The sequence below is a fragment of the Callospermophilus lateralis genome, chromosome 4 (genome assembly GCF_048772815.1).
Source record: "Callospermophilus lateralis isolate mCalLat2 chromosome 4, mCalLat2.hap1, whole genome shotgun sequence".
In the NCBI taxonomy this organism is placed as follows: Eukaryota; Metazoa; Chordata; class Mammalia; order Rodentia; family Sciuridae; genus Callospermophilus; species Callospermophilus lateralis.
The window spans coordinates 81,176,638-81,194,649 of record NC_135308.1 but is presented as its reverse complement, the minus strand read 5'-3'; the positions used below and the strand labels follow the sequence as shown (position 1 = coordinate 81,194,649).

Here is an 18,012-nt window from a genome sequence, read left to right as displayed (position 1 = left end):
CATATTTTACAAGTTTTTTGTACCTCTTTTTTTGAAACTGTGTTCATACCCTTCATTTGTTTTCCTTTTTTTTTTTTTTTTTTTTTTTTGTGGTGTTGGGGATTGAACCCAGGGCTTTGGGCATGCAATGCAAACACTCTACCAACTGAGCTATCCCCAGTCCCTTTGTCTGTTTTTCTATTAGTTAACTTTTTCATTGATTTGTAGAAACTCTTTATTTATTAGGGAAATTAACACTTCCGTATTATGGATTGCAAACATTTTTCCCAGTTAGCCATTGTCTTTGTATATGGGTATGTTTTTGATTTATTACCACAAAAAAACCTATGCCTGGTCCTTTCAGAAATCATTAGAGATGGTATTAAATTCAACAAATGCCTTTTAAAAAAAACTTTAATTTTGTTAAATTATGAATAATATAAAATTTAGCACTTAAACCATTTTCACAGCATATTAATTCTGTTGATTAAATGTCAGTTAAAAATGTTGGTTTCTCTTCAGGGTAATAACAGCAATCATTAAAAATGAGAAAATATATTTCCGAAGTCAGCATAGTACTGGCTGTTGTTACTGGGAGAAGACAAAATAAAAAACTGGGCACATACCTGTGATACCAATTACTTGTGAGGCTGATCGTAAGCTTAGTTCCAAACTGTCTCAAAATAAAATTAAAAGGGCTGGGGATGTAGCTCAGTGGAAGAACACTTGCCTAACATGTGCTAGGTCCTGGATTAATCCCCAGTACCACCAAAAAAAAAAAAAAAAAAAAAAAAAAAAAAAAAAGGAAAGAAAAGAAAAGAAAGGAAGGAAGAAAAAAAAGAAACAAATGAAACACACATACCTGAATAACTCCTCTTCTTCCTCTTCTTCTTCTTCTTCTTCTTCTTCTTCTTCTTCTTCTTCTTCTTCTTCTTCTTCTTCTTCTTCTTCTTCTTCTTCTTGGAGGGTAGGGGGTGGGGGTAGTTACTGGGAATTGAACCCCAAGGTGCTTAACCACTGAGCCACATCCCCAGTCAGTTTTATATTTTATTTTGAGACAGGGTCTCACTAATTTGCTTAGGGCCTTGCTAAATTGCTGAGGCTGGCTTTGAACTTGGGATCCTCTTGCTTCAACCTCCTAAACCACTGGGATTACAGGTGTATGCCACAGCACCAAGCTCTGGATAACTCTTTTAATTATGTTATTTTAAAAAATATATAATGGTAGTTGGTTGCATTCGGCCTCATTACATAAACAAAGAAATAGAGAAACTTAGAAGCAAACTAGTTTGCAAAAATAGTAAGGGATTAAACATAGGCATATGGGTGCCAGAGCTTGAAATCAAACCACTACTACCAGTGTCTCACAAATAATGGGGCCCAGGATACTGTGTGACATTCTTTAGATAACATGGAGAAACTTTTTACATTTTTCAGCTGTGCAGGAAAGCACACACCTGAAATCCCTACTACTCAGGATGCTGAGGCAGAAGGATCATTCAAGGCCAGCTTCAGCTATTCCGGGAGACCTTGTCTCAATATAAAATATAAAAAAGGCTGGGGAGTTAGGCTCAGTGAGAAAGCACCCCTTTGTTCAATCCCCAGAACCGAAAATTTTAAAAAATTATTTCCTAGTAGTTTTTGAGGGTTTTTTTTTTTTATTGTGGTTAAATACACAACATAAATTTTACCATTTTAAACCATATTCATATGTACAGTTCAATGGCAGTAAGTATATTATTGTGCAACTATCACCATTGTGTTATTTCTTTAGGCCTTGCTTATTTTGCAGTGCAGAATTTTTATTTTTACATCATCGAATTAATCAATGTTTCATCTTATGAATTGTGTTTTGTGTCACACCTAGAAAGACCTTCCCCACTCTGAAATTTTATTTTGAAATATCTTCTATTATGTTTATGGTTTTACTTTTGCTTCTTCACTTCTTAATTTTTCAGGAATTTATCCTAGTGAAAAGTGTGAGATAAGGATCCCACTATTATTTCTTTAATGTCAACAGGAATTAAAACTTGAAGAATTCATTTAAATTCACAACGGGGGGTGGAGGCATGGAAGACAAGCAAAAAAAAGCCAGGAAAATTCTGGAAAAATTTTTCAAAAGAACAAATGGACTCCCTAGGGCATGGAGGACTAGACCCACCAGAAATTAAAACATATTCTAAATTTATAGTAGTTCACAGACTGATTTATATAGAACAATGAAACAAAGCAGGATATTCAGACTTTCTCATCAGAATTTGGGGTAAATGCATAGATCAATTAGGGAGGATTGTATTCCTATCCAAGAATATGGTATCCACCCTTTTCATTTGTCCAGGGCATCTGTTAAGAGTCAAGACCCTAGAATGAGAACACTGTTCCCTCTTTCCACCACCTTCCTGTCTCCGGAAGTGTGGTAGTGAAAAGTTACCTGTTAAAAGTTTTGTTTGGGGTTTAAATTTTTTTCCCTAGAGTCCTTCCTAATATATTAGATTTCCTAGGCTCCTATTTACAGAATGTGGAAAGGGGTGGTAATCAAGTTTGATTCCACTGGATATACAGTCATGTGTTACCTAATGATGGGATACATTCTGGTAAGTACATTAAGTGACTTTGTCATTGTGTGAACATCACCAGTGCACTTACATACATCTAGACTATATAGCCTACTACACATGTAAGCTGTGGGGTACAGCCTACTGTTCCTAAGCTACAACCCTGTTCAGTGTGTTATTACACCGTATACTATAGGCAATTGTAACACAACAGTATTTGTGTATTTAAACATATTTAAGCATAGGAAAATAAATACTATATAAAATGTTTTCATAAACATTCAGTATAGAAGGTTAAAAAAAAGATACGTATATGTAGGGCATTTACCATGAGTGCAGCATGCAGGATAGGAAATTGCTCTGGGTGAGTCAGTAAGTAGGGAGTGAGGGTCCTAGAACGTTTGTATACATCATTACAGGGTTTATCAACACTGTACACCTAGGCTACACTACATTTGTTTTATTTTCCTTTTGTTTTGTTTTTTGTGATGCTAGGGATTGAACCCAGGGCTTCACATATGCTAGGCAAGTAATACCACCAAGTTACATTCTCAGCCTAACACAATTTTTTTTTTTTTTTTTTTGGTACTGGGGATTGAACCCAGGGGTGCTTTACCACTGAATTATGTTGCCAGCACCACCACCACACATTTTCTTTTTTTGAGATAGGGTCTCACTAAGTTGCCGAAGCTAGCCTTCAACTTGAGATCCTATTGCCTCAGTTGCCCAAGCCACTGGGATTAATCAAGGCATATACCACCAAGCCCAGCTATTTTTAAAATTTAACTTAGTTTTTTACTTTATTAACTTTTAAATTTTTAACTCTTGTAACAATATTTAACTTAAAATAGTATAAAGATATAAATAAAAAATATTTTATATCCTTATTTCATAAGCTTTTTTTCTAGTTATTATTTTTTACTTTTTAAATTTTTTTGTTAAAAAGGCATAAACAAACATATTAACTGAGGCCTACACAGGATCAGGATGGTCACTATCACTGTCTTCCATATCCACTTCCCACCCCACTGGTACATCTCCAGGACAGTACTGTGCTTGGAGTTGTCAGCTCTATGACACAGTGGCTTCTGGAACCTGCCCTAAAGGACCCACTGACTGTTTTACAGTTAGTTATAACACACACACACACACACGCACACACACACGACAATAAAAAGTACAGTAAATACATAAACCAGTAACACAGCCATTTATTATCAAATATTATGTTCTGTACATAACTGTATATGTTGTATTTTGGGGGGGGGGTACCAGGATAGAATTCAGGAGCGCTTAACCACTGTGCTACATTCCCAGCCTTTTTCTTTTTCTTTTTCTTTTTTTTTTTTAATTGTAGATGGACACAATAACTTTGTTTTATTTATTTATTTATTTTTATGTGGTACTGAAGATCAAACCCAGTACCTCACACCTGCTAGGCAAGCACTTTTCCACTGAGCTACAAACCCAGCACCCCCTTTTCATTTTTTATTTTGAGACAAAGTCTCACTAAGTTGCTTAGGGCCTCACAGAGTTGTTGAGGCTGGCCTCAAATTTGCAATCCTCCTGCCCAATTAGCTTCCCAAACCGCTGGGATTATAGGAGTGCATCACCAGGCCTGACTCTGTACTGCATTCTGTACAACTGGTAGGACAGTAGGTTTATTTACACCAGCATCACCACAAACACGTGAATAATGCATTCTGTTATGATATTAGGACAGCTATGATATAACTAGGCAATAATAATGTTTCAGCTTCATTCTAATTTTATGGGACCAGTATCATATTCGGGGGTGCCTAACTGCATTTGCACCATATTCTCATAATTTGGATTCAAACATAATACTTTAGTCAAAGTTTAAGCATTAGATATCTGTAGAATTCTACTTAATGGTTCCAGAGCCTGAGTTTGGGCCTACCGAAACTTGTGAAGTTAGGCTGGGTACAGAAGTATGCACCTGTAGTCCCAGCTACTCCACCGGCTGAAACAGGAGGATTTCCTGAGCCCAGAAGTTGAAGGCCATGCTAGGCAACACAGGAAGACCTCTTCTATAAAATAATATAAATAAAATGAGGATACTGTTTTTAAGAAGTTAGGGTGCCAGCTAGAAGTTACCTTTACTCCTCAGTATTATTAGTTACCACTCTTAAAGATGGGGTCTCAAGTTATCATAGGTGTTGGTCTAGAACAGCAATGTCCAATAGAAATGTAATTTGAGCCACATTTGTGAATTGTCTGTTAACCACCTTTTACTTTACTGTGACAATTTTTAAAGTTTATAATCACTTATTCTCTAAATCACACTCTCTCCAAAGGAAGTCAGCATACAAACATGTCTTTTCTTTTTTCTTTACATTTAAAAAGGTAAAAAGATGAAACTCATTTTAATAATATATTTAACCTAATATATCAAAAATATTACCATTTCAACGTAATTTATTTAAAAATTATTAATGAGATGCTTAACATTCTTTTTTCATACTAATTCTTGGAAACCTGGTACATGTATCACACAACAAACAAATACCACCAATCATATTCAAGTACTCAATAGCCATATGTGGCTGTTGGCTATTGGACAGTACAACTCTTCAAGATGTCAATGAGCAAGAAAAATGGTCTTAATTGAGTGGAAATTCAGAAATTCCAAACTTGGAAATGCAGTATCTCAAGGGTTTGGAAACTAGTTCAAATACTCATTTGATATTTGAATCTTGTCTACAATGTCCCTATGGGCGGGTGGGGGGACTAGTGCTTGATTCATTTCTGGGAGTGTGAGCTCACTGCTCCTGCCAGTCCTTACCTCAAAAATTCCCCTTTCTATTAAGTCACATGCTTCTGGTAGTGTTCCCCCTGGCAGGGTGGATGCCCTGAAGGTCAGGACTCACTAGTGGACCCCTATGAAGTGGGATCAGAGAGATAAAAGAAATACAGTCGTGCTAAAGGCATAAGTGGGGTGATTTATGGTGATTCGTGGAGCTTAACGAGGTGGGATAATTTAGGAGTTTGTTGGACTAAGAGGACTGGGACAGTTATGAACTAAAAAGTCACCAATGGGTTAGAAACTGTTATAAGGCTAGAGTGACATCTGGTTAAAATCAACCACTACACCAACAAGACTAACCAACAACAAAAAAAAATATATTAAAAAAATACAGGTATGTTTACATGCTAACTTCGCTTGGAGACAGCGCGGAGAATAAATGTGATTATAAACTTTAAAAATTGTCAAAGTAAAACGTAATTGGGTTCTAATTAATAAAGGATATAATTTCTATTAGACTCTGTAATACAAATAACATTATCCTAAATCTTAGAGTACTCAATGAAAAGAATTTCCAGACCCAGAAATCAAAGATACTTGGAAGTTTTATTTCCTATCTCCGTTTTAACATATTTCTCACTCAAAAACACTCTGGAAATCGGAGACAGGAAAAACGTTTAAGTAAAAAGTGACTCTGACTGCCTGAATCATGATGGTTTCTGACTGAGTGGCCCCTGCAATAATGCATGTTTTGCTCTATGTCCATTTCTATCGCTCTCTTATTGCTTGGTTGCAAGGTGGTGTTCCTTTCCAGACCACGGTCACCCTTCCACCCTCCCCAAATCTACCTTTCCAAAGCAGAGGAAGGTGCATCCTCGCCAGAAGTCCTGCCCGCGCCTTCCTACCTCTGGCCAGCAGCCGGTGAAACGGCGCGCCCTGGACATCCATTAACGTTTTATACTACATCTCAGCCCCAGCCGACGCTTCTCCCGATTGTTTACAGCTGCCCCGCGTTCCCCAGCCAGCCCGCACACTACCGAACGCACTTTGGGGGAAATTTTTGGAACAGAAGCTCCGCCCACCTTATTCCCTCCCGCTGCACAAAACTAGCTACAACAGCCCACCTTCCAGCAGCCCAAGTAGGTTTTGTCACATGATCCTTGGTACTGTATTTTTCACAAGAAAACAAGCATAAAAAAAAAAAAAAAATTCAAACTGCATGCGCCCGCCAATGGGAAAGCGAAGGGGGTGGGCGGGGGAAGTGCGCCGCGGGCAGGGCGGGGGCGGGGGCGGGGGCGGGGACGCGGGTGAGCGCTGAGGCCCGGACCGCAGGGGATTCGTAAAGCGCGCCGGGTGCAAGATTTGTTTTTTTTTTTTTTTTTTTTTTTCTCCAAAACCGGCCTAAGCTCCAGACTCCGCCTGAAGCTGCAGCTTCACGGATCCACCTTAAATCTTCAGTGGACTCGGCTCAGGGGTCAGTGGGCGCAGCCAATGCCAATCAAGTTTACAACCACCAGCACGGGAGGGAAAAAAAGAGAGCAAAAAAATAATCTTCAACTTCTCTTCTACACACACACACACACACACACGCACACACACACGTACACACACACGTACGCAAGCACACACGCACACAAAAGGAAGGAGGGGTAGGGGACAGGCGCTCGAGAAAGGGGGAAAATATTTGCAAACGCTCAGTCGAGGCTCGGTGGCCGCGGCCGGAGCGCTAGGGTACTGCGCGCGGGAAGCGCGGCCCGACCGGAGCGCCATGATGGTCGCCGCGGTTCGGAGCCCATTTTCTGGAGGGGGAGCTGCAATGATGCAATCCCCCGGCCCGCGCCCCGACTGCGCGCCCTTTGCCGTGCCTTTTCTTAACGTTCCTTTTGAGGCGCGTCGAGGTTTCGCGCCCAAAGCATTTAATGATTTATATATTTCCCACTTTCTGATTCCTGCCCCTTATGTGTGCCCACGCGCGACGGGTCGGGTACGCAGACGGCGGCCCAGGAACTAGAGTTTACATGGAAATACTGCACTTTCGTTTCTATGAGGTTGGCCTGCGGCTGACCCCACCCTATCCCAACCCCCACACGAAAGAGATCCGGGAGGTGCCCCCAGAGGTTTTCTAGCAAGGTCCTAGGCCCCCTTTGCACCAGCTCCCTGTGCAGGATTTTTGCCTTTTTTTTTTTTTTGGACGGGAAAGAGGGGGTGGCGAGCGTAGGGTGTGGCTCAGGTGGAAGATGGTAAATTTAAAAAGAGAGATCCATACTCTGAAAAACAGATTGGTGACCCTAGACGAGCTTTTATACAGCTTTCAGATTCAAAGAGCTAGAAGAGCAAGTGTGTACGCTAACGCTGATGACGATGAAATGGCGAAGGCAGCGTTCCCTGACGTCCGGGAAAGGTTGCTCAGTGCGGCCAGGGCGGTGGGCGCACCGTGGCCTGGAAGGCCGCCTGCCTTGCTCCCTCCCACTCGTTGAAGTCCACGGTCTCCTAGGTCCTCTAGACTTGACCCACATTTGGCCCCCAGACCCACATTTCTGCAATCCGGCCCGGGTCCTCCGCGCTGGGCAGTCAGGGATGCGATGGTGGGGGGTACCTTGCAAAGCAGGGACGACCCCCTAAAGCGGCTATGGCTCTCCGCCAGTCCTGAGCGCGGAGGTGACTCTCCTTGGCCGCCGGCGAGCCGAGAAGCCTTTCGAAATGCGCGGGGCTGCGGATCATTGGAGCCTTGGGGTAGGGGTGGGAGCCGGCTGCTGCCTAGGAGGGTCCACGAATTGGAAAAAGTTCTCCCCTTTTCTCAAATCCCCCCACCACTCAGGAGGTGGCTGGGTACTCGTGTGGAGAGGAGTGGGGGCTTTCACTTCTTTCTTAACCTAGAGGATTGATGATGAGAGAGGAAAGTTTCTAAGAAACCGCCCAGCCCCGCTGCGCGGGCAGAGGCGCGGCAGCCCTCCGCGGCCTGCGGGAGCCGCGGGCGCGGGAACTGCGCGCGGCGACCCGGCCAGAGCTGGAGCTGCAAGTTGTAGACCAAGAGCGAGACTTGATGGCCTTTTCGTCCGGAGGCATCGGCCAGCCCGACCGCGCAACAGCCACGGCGGGCTAGGGGGAGAGGGGGCTACTGGACAGTTTAGGGAGACGAAGGCGCAGTGGCCCGGGTGGTGGGGCAAAGGGTGGCTGGGGCCGGCGGCCGCATCCCCCAAAAGGAACGTTCGCTGCGAGCCTCACAGTCCGGGTTCGGGGGGAGGGCAACCTAAACCTCGATGTCGATTTTTGAAGGCTTGACACGGACGTGCAAAGGACGGAGGACAAGGTGACTTGGGGGCTGCATTCCTGTGAATGTGCCTGGCTTTGGGAGCATCCACTTCTTCCCGGCCCAGAATTCCTAAAACGCAGTCTCTAAAAATTCACATTTGAGAGACCTCTTTATGAAAGGAAAATGAGATTCATGCAGCAATTAAGAGGCTGTTTATCCTTCTATTAAAGACACTGTCAGAAGTACCTTTTTTTCTTACTCAGAAAATCTTTAATTTTATTTCATTATTTTCCGACCTTCCACTCCTTCCTCCCCATTTTGAATTGTTTTCCTTTACTGTCTGTCTTTTCCTGAAAAACACCCTGTATGCATGTTTTGAACACTCACAAAAACACCTTTAGTCTTTAATTAAAATAATACCTATTTGGTATGGACCAGACACCAAAAAGACCTATTTTTTCCCCTTCCCGGCAGCAGGAACTAACTATTCTCCAAAAAATAATGATTAAAAAAAAAAAATCTTCTGGTCAAAAAATGCTGAATCTATCTTATTTATAGCCTCTTTGGGGTACAATGATGAAAGTGGTAGTATTTGAGTAGAACAATTTAACCCAACTTCATATTTTTACAATTTATCCATTTGCTGATTATTAAAAGGAATAATTTAGTTTTACACCTTAACCACTTTTTTTCAGATTGTGGAATTACAGGAATCATTTTTCTAGGTGACTTTAAAGTGCCTTGTCATAATTTTTTTCTTAGGTTTTATTTAGATAAATAGATATAAATATAGATATATGGATATATCTACTGTACAGATACAAGAACCCAAAATGCTCAGATTTGGAACTTTGATTACCTAGTTTTCAGATGTGTAGATTATGCCAGGATATTAAAAAGTTGAGGAATTCGAGTATGATAACCAATTAATACCTGCTTCAACCACTGTAGAAGGTATACCAATTTAAGAACCCATATGTTTGAATATTTTGCACAAATTGTTGGATTAGATGGTCTGAACAATTGTTTTTAATGCCTCACACTTCGACTGTGTAAATATAGAATTTAGAGAAGTCATCATGTTACTTTCATTTTCAATCCTGCAAATGTGTAATCAGTCTACAGTTAGGTAAAGGTTTTTGGTTCTGACACATTCATATCCCAGAAGACATAAATATTTTAACTAAAAGAGACTTTGACTATTATTTATTTGAAAATGTGGCTTTTCCACTTTCTACTTCTAAAGCTTTGTCCACTCATACAAGAGGGAAAAACAGTAACTATTAACTATTCAGACCCACATCAAACATCATATGAGTGGTGGGCCTGAATTATGTAGATATTTGTCACTTCACATTATATTTGTATAAATATGACTAGAATACCAGATCGAACACCTGAAGCTTTATGAAACACATTACAGTTGCACTCAATGAATAGCTATGGAAGTTTTCTTTATTGATTGCTTGATGTGTAACAATAATTGGCATCTTTTTCACACATTACAAAAAATTATACTTGGCTCAGTATGCAATCTTTAAGCATAGCCATATTATTTAACAAAAGAAGGGAAAAACCTATTCTACCCAATACAGCATTTACAAATGCACAAAACATGCCACTTTGGCTTGTATATTGTCTAGATTAAAAAAAAAAAAAAAAATCTCTTTTTAACATAAATAAGTTAGTATAATTTTTCAGTGTCTTTACAGAGTTATGTACACAGGTACACTTCAAATGGTTTTGTTTCATACACTTACACAGGCAATGAAGAAATACTGTTTAAAGATGTAGTATCCATTTCCATTATTTCACAAGTGTTCTTTTCTTTACATGCGCTTTCCTTTAAAAACACTATTTTCCTTTGGGCAAATTAACAATTAGAGAAAATTAAATAAAAAATTATTTCATTTTTTTGTGTGTCTGTGAAGCTACTTATCAATCTTTAAAAATACTTCAGGATTTCAAATTGTTTTTACTGTGTCTACACAGCTCAAAGAAAAAAGAAAACGAAGACATTTTCTCAACAAATTTGGTAAGTGTAGATGGTCAGTTTTGGGCATTCAGAAATCTCCATCACATGCCCCAGATTTTTGCTCAAAATTTCTTGAAGTGATTACCAAACTGCTGAATAATTAACTGGTATATTCCAATTTTAAGGGAAACTGGGGGGGGGGGGCGCGGGGGCGCAGGGTTAGAGACACTGAGAAAAACAGTTGTTGCTGTTTTTTTGTTTTTAAAGACATTTGCTAGTACATAACGGAATCATAAGAACTCCCAAATAAGAATAAGCTTCATGTAAAAATAAATAGCAATTATTTGTAGCCAGTTTTCAAATTTTGATTTTAAAAATGAAATATCAGTGTCACTGAAAGGGACATTACATCTTTAAAAAAAAAACAGCTGAAGCCCTTCCCCAAAATTGCTTCGGTTATGCAAGTCAAATATTTTTCTCCTTGCTATAAACAGAAGCAAGTTCTTTACCCCCACCCAGGCCAATTCCTCATCCCCACCCTGCCCTCCCTTCCCCAATGTTTATGTGCTACATAAAAGGTAAAAACTATATACACAGGTAGTACAATGAAGCAAATAAGGAAAAACCTAATTGCACGATGCTACATCCAACGCTTTTAGAGGCAGGTCATTTAAGAGTGCCTAAAATTTTAGTGTTATTGTGTTGTTGCTTTTCAGTGCTTATACAGGATGTCTGTTCCATGGAGTCAGCGATATGTATTTAAATTTTTTCTTGTATATCTTCCTTGCTTCATCAAGCAATGACGTATCTGATAAACAAGGAAACACATTCTTAATTCTGCAAAAGAAACAAGAAAGAAGAATTAGGGGAAAGCACAAGATTGACATTACCAATAAAGTACAGGAATATTTTGTCACTATCTTATTTGGGAAATACCTGAGTGATGTAAAGAGAAAAGTATGTACTAAAAAGTTTGATGATTATGGTCATCCCCACCGACCACCGAACATTGTCTTAACTGGATTTCTCTCCTCTGTGTTATGTTAACACAGGCGTTCTTAATAAGTGGGCAATTTTGCCCAGCTCCCCCCACCCCCAGGGAATATTTGGCAATATTGAGACATTTTTGATTGTCACAACTTAGGGTGGAGGATTGCTACTGGTATCTAGTAGGAAAGGCCAGAGATACTGCCAAACATTTAAAAATGCACAGGACAGCCTCCTGCATCAAAGAATTATTCGTCCTAAGATGTCAATAGTGCAGAGGTTGAGAAATTCTAGGCAAGAATCTGGGTCAAAGATAGTGAGAAAGAAAGGAAACAGGAAAATTCAGAAACTCTTTTAACACTTAAGAGTAACATCATTTTCTAAATTTGAAAAACACTTGGAAATGTAACTTGTGAAGGCCTCCAGAAGAAAATTCTGTTAACATAGGGGGTCTTTTCCCCAACATTCTACTTTAGGATTCATATGAATGCTTCTGTATAGATCCTTACTACTATTTCTAGTATTCTCTGAATTGGCAGCATTACTAACAAATGCCTCTTTGCATGTCAGAATGGAGGCAGATCAAAACAAAATCCAGTAGCTATGATACACGGGCCTCATGAGTTAGACGACAAGTCACAAAAAAAAAAAAAAAAAAAGCTACAGATGTTAAGCCTATTCCAGAAAAACTTTCATCCAATTTTCCATTTTCATCCAACTTTCCAATATTACACTTTGAAGTGTAATATTAAGGGTCTACAATGCCATTTTGTATTAGTTTTGAAAAATACCAGATATATGTGGAGAAATCATATTATGACATTATGATTTGAAAATACAACAAACCTAAATTCCATTTTAACCTGGATAGTCTGTATTTTTAAATTTTTGTGAGAATTTTAAAAATTAGGGCTGGGGATTTAGCTCAGTTGGTAGAGTGCTTGCCTTGCATGCACAGGCCCTGGGTTCAATCCCCAACACCACCAAAAAAAAAATAAAATAAATAAAATAAAAATTTTTTTAAAAAATTAAGTTGAACATTTATTTATTAAGATTCTTTTTTTTTTTTTTTTTTTTACATCCTAGGCTATGAGTGTGCTTTGGGGAAAACAAGGGTCACAATCCTTGTTTACAAGAAATTTATAAACTATTAAGATTTGCACCCTGATCATTATGAATGTATTTAAATTTGAAGGCTAAATTATTCAAATTAGCTATTTGGGGTGATAAGATTTTTGTACATGGAAAAATCTCCACTTGTGCTAGATAGACATACACTCACCAGTCCTAACATCTACTATCCATTTCCCCTACAAATATCCAAATCATCCTGTTAATAGCATAATTAGCATACACAGGATGATGTGTTCCTGGATGACAATTCTGGAAGTTAATTTTAGCTTCAGCTTTGCAACTTCAGTATTATCAGAAACTCTGCAGAACTTTAGTACTTTTGAGCTTTCCATTTTGGTTTTTTAAAATATAAAGTTTCCTTCTCTCTCCCCAAAACTTACCAGAAAACAGGGAAAGTGACAACTTAAAAAAATGATAAGGATAAAAGAACACAGCACACCACCCTATTCGCATTCCTAATGCCTTGCCTAATCAAATGTGAGCTATTTGTACCTAACTTTCCCCTCAACAGTTAAATGTAATCATTTATTTACCATTTTTCTATGTAAGGCTCAAAATCTATTGACTCAACTTGAACCTCTAAGAAATAAATTCTCATGAAGTGGGACTGAGGGAGACCCCAGTTCTTGATCAGATAGGGAAAGAATCTATTCCCAACGCATTTTGGTGGACCCACAGAGATATTACCTTCTTATCTTTGGGGCCTTAGTTATAAGCACTTGCCTGGGAAACTGACTCTGGTTGTTGAATGTTTCAAGGGAGAATCATACTAGGAACTAGATACTTTGGAGAATTACAGTATCCCACATAGTGTTTTCCAGCCTTCCCCAGTCAGTGCTACTTTTTTGATTAAAAAAAAATAAAAAAAACCTCAAGTTACTAATCTGCTAGCAACCAGAAAAATCGTGTATTGTACGGTTTGCAGGCCCACGGGTGCAGGGTGCGCAGCCCAGTTCAGCCCAGTTCGGGTGTCAGTTCTGAGCTCTTTTAGTGATCAACCCACCGAGCTGGAGCTGTTTACGTTTGACGTCTTCGGAGGCCCGGCTTCTTGGGAGTCTGCTCCACAGAACCAGCACTTGGGGAACCGTCTGAAACATTTTCTTCTGTTCTGTTGGCTCTTTTGTTTTGAGAAGAAGAATCTATGGGTAAAGGGAATTTTTCAAAAAAGAACAGACACAACCTTTATTAGTAAAAACAATGGCTGACAGAAGTTGTTCAGGGAATGAAAAACCCACCACCTCCACCCACAATTCTAGAATCGTCATCCCCAGTGGCCTTTAAGGGCACAAAATGAAGTTGTTTCTACATAACAGAAAGCGCATTCTACACCCCACATATATCTATCTACCCCTCCCCCATAGCTAAGAGGGAGACTGTCGATAAACATCACAACTTTGTCACATACCTACAGCTGGCTAGGAGGGATGCGATGTGTTAGGGTTGGGAAAAAAACAGGATCTTACTACCTCCGGTTTTTTACTTCAAAATCATAAACAGACAAGCAGTCAGCCAGGTAGCGCTTAAAACACTAAGATTAACAAAGCCTGCTCCACTCCCCCCCCCCCCGCGACCAAAAAAAAAAAAAAAAAAACTAAATCAGAATATGCTGAAAAGCAAACTGAGGTTAATACGGTCAGGCAGGCAAAGAGACGCTCCAGAAAGATAATTTTATGTTTTTGAAAGGGTCATTACCATCGGTTGCGGGTCGCTTCCTCATCCCTGCGCACTGCTCCGCTAACCCCGTCTGGCTGTCTGACGGGTCAGTCTTTGGGTCTACCAAGTGCGTGTCCTCTGAGTTTGCCTGGGACCCAATTAAAGGCACCGCCTGGCGGTTCCCGCTGACATCCTGGCTCTCCTGCGCCGGCACCTTGCAAGCGCCTTTGGGGGGCCGCGGGGGTCTGTAGTAGAACTCGGGCAAGCTGCCCTTCTCCACCTCTTGCCACTCGTATTTGCCCTCCAGGGGCTTATGGTTTTGAAAATCGAAATTCCACTTGCGCTGGCTTGCCTCTTCCATATCTCTGCAGTGCTTCTCCAAGTCCCGGGTTAACTCTTCGTGATTCACGGGACCGAAGAGGTTTCTGCAGGCGGAGGGCTTAGGGTGCTCAGCCTGTCTGGCGTCCATCCGCTCCAGGCTCGGGCTCCCGTTAGACACTCGCACGTTTGACATTTTCCTCCCGGTCGGGTCTTGACCGCCTAGCTCGCTCTCTCAAAAAACAAAACCGAACACAAGAAAATACCCCGACGCAGTCCGGACTCCTCTTATAAGCCCTGCGACTGCCCTCAGAGCCAGAGAAACAAGCCCCAACGAGTAACTGCCCGAGCCTCAGGAGCGCGCAGGTCTAGGGGAGTGAGTGCGGGGACGCCCGGGACAGACAGCCTAAAGTCTCCGCCGATCAAGTGTACGGGCGAGCGGGAGGGCGGGGAAGGGAGGGGAGGAGGAAGGAGGAGGTGGCCAAGCCAGTCCAAGTCCAGGCTGGTGCAATCCCGCGGTCCCGCGAACCCAGCCGCTCTCCAAACCTTGCCGCGGTCGGAGTCGCGGAGCCGTGAGAAAGTGGGGAGAAGGGAGGGGGAGAAAAACACCCCGAAAAGACGAGCCCCCTTTTTTAGTTGCCCAATATGGCGGTGGTAGGGAGGCTGACGAAGAAGAAAATGATTGACACGGCAAGTCTATTTAAACAGAGGAGGAGATCCATTGGTCGCGGCGCCGGGAGCCGCCCCGCCGAGGCTGGCAAGCGCGGTCTTAAGGTGGCCCCGGCGCGGTTCCGACGCCTCTCCGCGTTCGCGAGCGCGCGACTCCCAGAGCGCCGCCAGGAGATTGGCTGGTCGCGTGACTGCTGGAGGTGTACTGCTGCCAACAAACCTGCTCTGGCTGGCCTCAGAGAAATTACAAATAAGACAAACAAACTAGCCAAACGGCCGGGAAGCTGGGGAGGGGCCTGGGGCCTGGGGTTCTCGTCCCCGCGCTGCGCTAGCTGGCGCGCGGCCGCTCCTAGCCGCGAACTCCCGCTCCTCGCCCGGGAAACCAGGGCCTGGACCGTGTAATCTCCAAGGTCGCTGGCAGCTCTTTTGAGCCTCAGTGGCCAACTCATTTAGCCCTTGCCGTGCTGGGGATGCGGGCAGCTGCGGGGAGGAGGCAGGCGGTGGGAGTAGTAGCCCCAGCTCGGCCCTCCTGGGTGGCCCCCATGAGTGCCAGTGGCCGGGAATCCTCAGCTGAGCGCCAGGACCCTCACGCCTGGCTGCCTTAGCTTGGGGAAGAGGATGGGCAGTGGTTAGCTCAGCCTTAACCCAGAAGTTTCTGTTATCCTAGGAGAGGCCAAGGGCTTAGGCAAGAAACCAGAGCAAATGTCTTTCTGTAAATTAGCTGGGAATAGACGCAGCATTTATAATGCATTCTGAACCCACACTTTCCCTCAATAAACTAAGAGTCTCAAGATCAAAAATTCGACTGGTCTCAAAAGTTCCTTAATAAACTCTACAGCGGTCTCAGATACATTTAGTTTTGAAAAAGCAAGGTTACACCCTGGCTCGGGTTCTTGCTTCTCAAGCACAGTTAAGGCCATTGACATTGGCTGCGTGTGGAAACTGTCTCTATACTTTACAATTCTTTCCCGGGTTGTGGCCATTTCCTCTACCTGAGTCCAGCCGCCAAATACAACAGCTCCTTCCTCCCCTTTTCCCTCTTATATTCGCTGCTCCAACCCACACTGAACAATAATTCAGATGCAAAAGAATGCTTTTATAAAGCTGCAAGCTGTTATTGGTGAGAATATTTCCTTAAGGATCAAAGTCCAGCTTATGGTGTATAAAACCATTACAACTTTGTCCTAATATCCGATATTATTATCTGGACATTTCTGGGATCCTCTTTGCAACTTGGATTTTATCTATCAGTGTGGGCTTGAACGAGGTGATGGAAATTACAACAGGATGGGCAGGACTGTCATTGCTGGGACAGAGCTCAACGGGGCTTTAATTGCCTCCTCACTAACATTACCAATATGGATAATCTTGTTTTGGGCCAAAGTTAATAAATGTTATTGGAAACTAACCGTCTGTTTTAATTTTTCACAGCAATGATGTATTCTTATCACTTATGCTATAGATGTGTTTGATTTTAACTTGTTTTCTTAGTCACATTTTAGTTGTCCATGTTGTATGCCTGCCTCACCTCATACACTCAGAATGTTACAGCTGGAACAGCCCTCTGGGACCCTGTGGTTTAACCCTCTCTTTTTAACACGAGGAAATTGAGATTCAGAGAGGTTTCCTGTCCAGGAACAAACACAGAGGTGGTAAGAGAGCCAGGACTAGCTCAGGTCTCCTGACTTTCTGCATGGTTCATTTTCTGTTTCTTTCCTTTCTGGTAATCCCAATCAGTGTAAGGTTTTGTCTGGATTTGTTTGTGCTGTAGTCTGCAGATCCTCCTCTCCTATGGGGATCCAAAATGGCTCCTTCCTAGCCTGGACAGCCTGCAGATGATTCCTTCATGTTGCTGTGGTCACTGGATATTTAAATGCAGCTGTCTTTGGCCTTTGGTATCACTATCCACTAGTTCAACTGAAATACAGATTCCAAAAATACAGGAGTGATACCCAAAGAATAGTGAAGGAGGCAGTGTCCAGAACTACTGGCTTCAATATCAGGACTTCCTAACTAACTGACAGAAAGGAGTTCACCTAGGGTCAGAGCAGGAGGTCTCATAGTCTTTCTTTTTTCTTTTTTTTTTTTCTTTTCTTTTTTTTTTTTTTTTTTTTTTTTTTGGAGACTGTAGTCTCGTTATGTAGGCTGGCCTTGAACTTCTGGACTCTGCCTCCCAAGTAGCTGGGACTACAAGCCCACATACCATTGCATCCCCACTATTTTTTCTACATTTAATGCTCCCACTTCATTTATTAGAGTGGAGATGAGGGAAGAAGGGAAAGGAAAATTAGTGTGGATCTTACTACCATAAAATATACCCCAGCCCTGAAATTAGATAATATCCAAATTTTAAAAGAATCACTAGACTGCAGACACACATATGTACACAAACTATCCCATATATGTAAATGGAGAAATTCCAGAATACTTCACCTTGCCACAATTGTGATTTTACTCGACATTTATATCTATATGAAAAAGAAAATTAATACTTCCATTCTCTACACAAGCTCAATCTTTCAACTGATATATAGGCGCTCCATTTTGTTGCTCTGTTAATCTTAAAAGTAAAGTCATAGTCATGCCACCTTAAGAAGTCTGGCTGCCAACAGAAAGGCTGTGCTTACACCGACCTCACTATGATCTAAAGTGTTTTGTTTACAGTCAAGGCACCCGAGATCTGTACAGCAAATAATGAGAAGGCAGGCGTCTGCTGTAGTAT

At 41.7% G+C, this 18,012-nt stretch overlaps 1 protein-coding gene across 1 annotated transcript; it reads right to left on the bottom strand.

Annotated features, from left to right (window-relative positions):
* Nucleotides 1-9,991: 9,991 nt before the first annotated feature.
* Cdkn1b (cyclin dependent kinase inhibitor 1B) lies at nucleotides 9,992-15,288 on the bottom strand. The gene is made up of 3 exons (XM_076854137.1): nucleotides 14,343-15,288; nucleotides 13,654-13,789; nucleotides 9,992-11,366 (listed from the first exon to the last, which is right to left on the bottom strand). The coding sequence occupies exons 1-2, from the start codon at nucleotides 14,815-14,817 to the stop codon at nucleotides 13,668-13,670; spliced, it is 597 nt and encodes a 198-aa protein (XP_076710252.1). The 5' UTR covers nucleotides 14,818-15,288; the 3' UTR covers nucleotides 9,992-11,366; nucleotides 13,654-13,667.
* Nucleotides 15,289-18,012: the final 2,724 nt, after the last annotated feature.

Bases quoted from the DNA above. Each gene is read 5' to 3' on its own strand.
- Cdkn1b (XM_076854137.1), bottom strand. From the start codon at position 14,817: ATGTCAAACGTGCGAGTGTCTAACGGGAGCCCGAGCCTGGAGCGGATG. The intron at 13,790-14,342 runs GTAATGACCCTT...CTTTACCCATAG, and splicing joins GAAGCGACCCGCAACCGATG to ATTCTTCTTCTCAAAACAAA.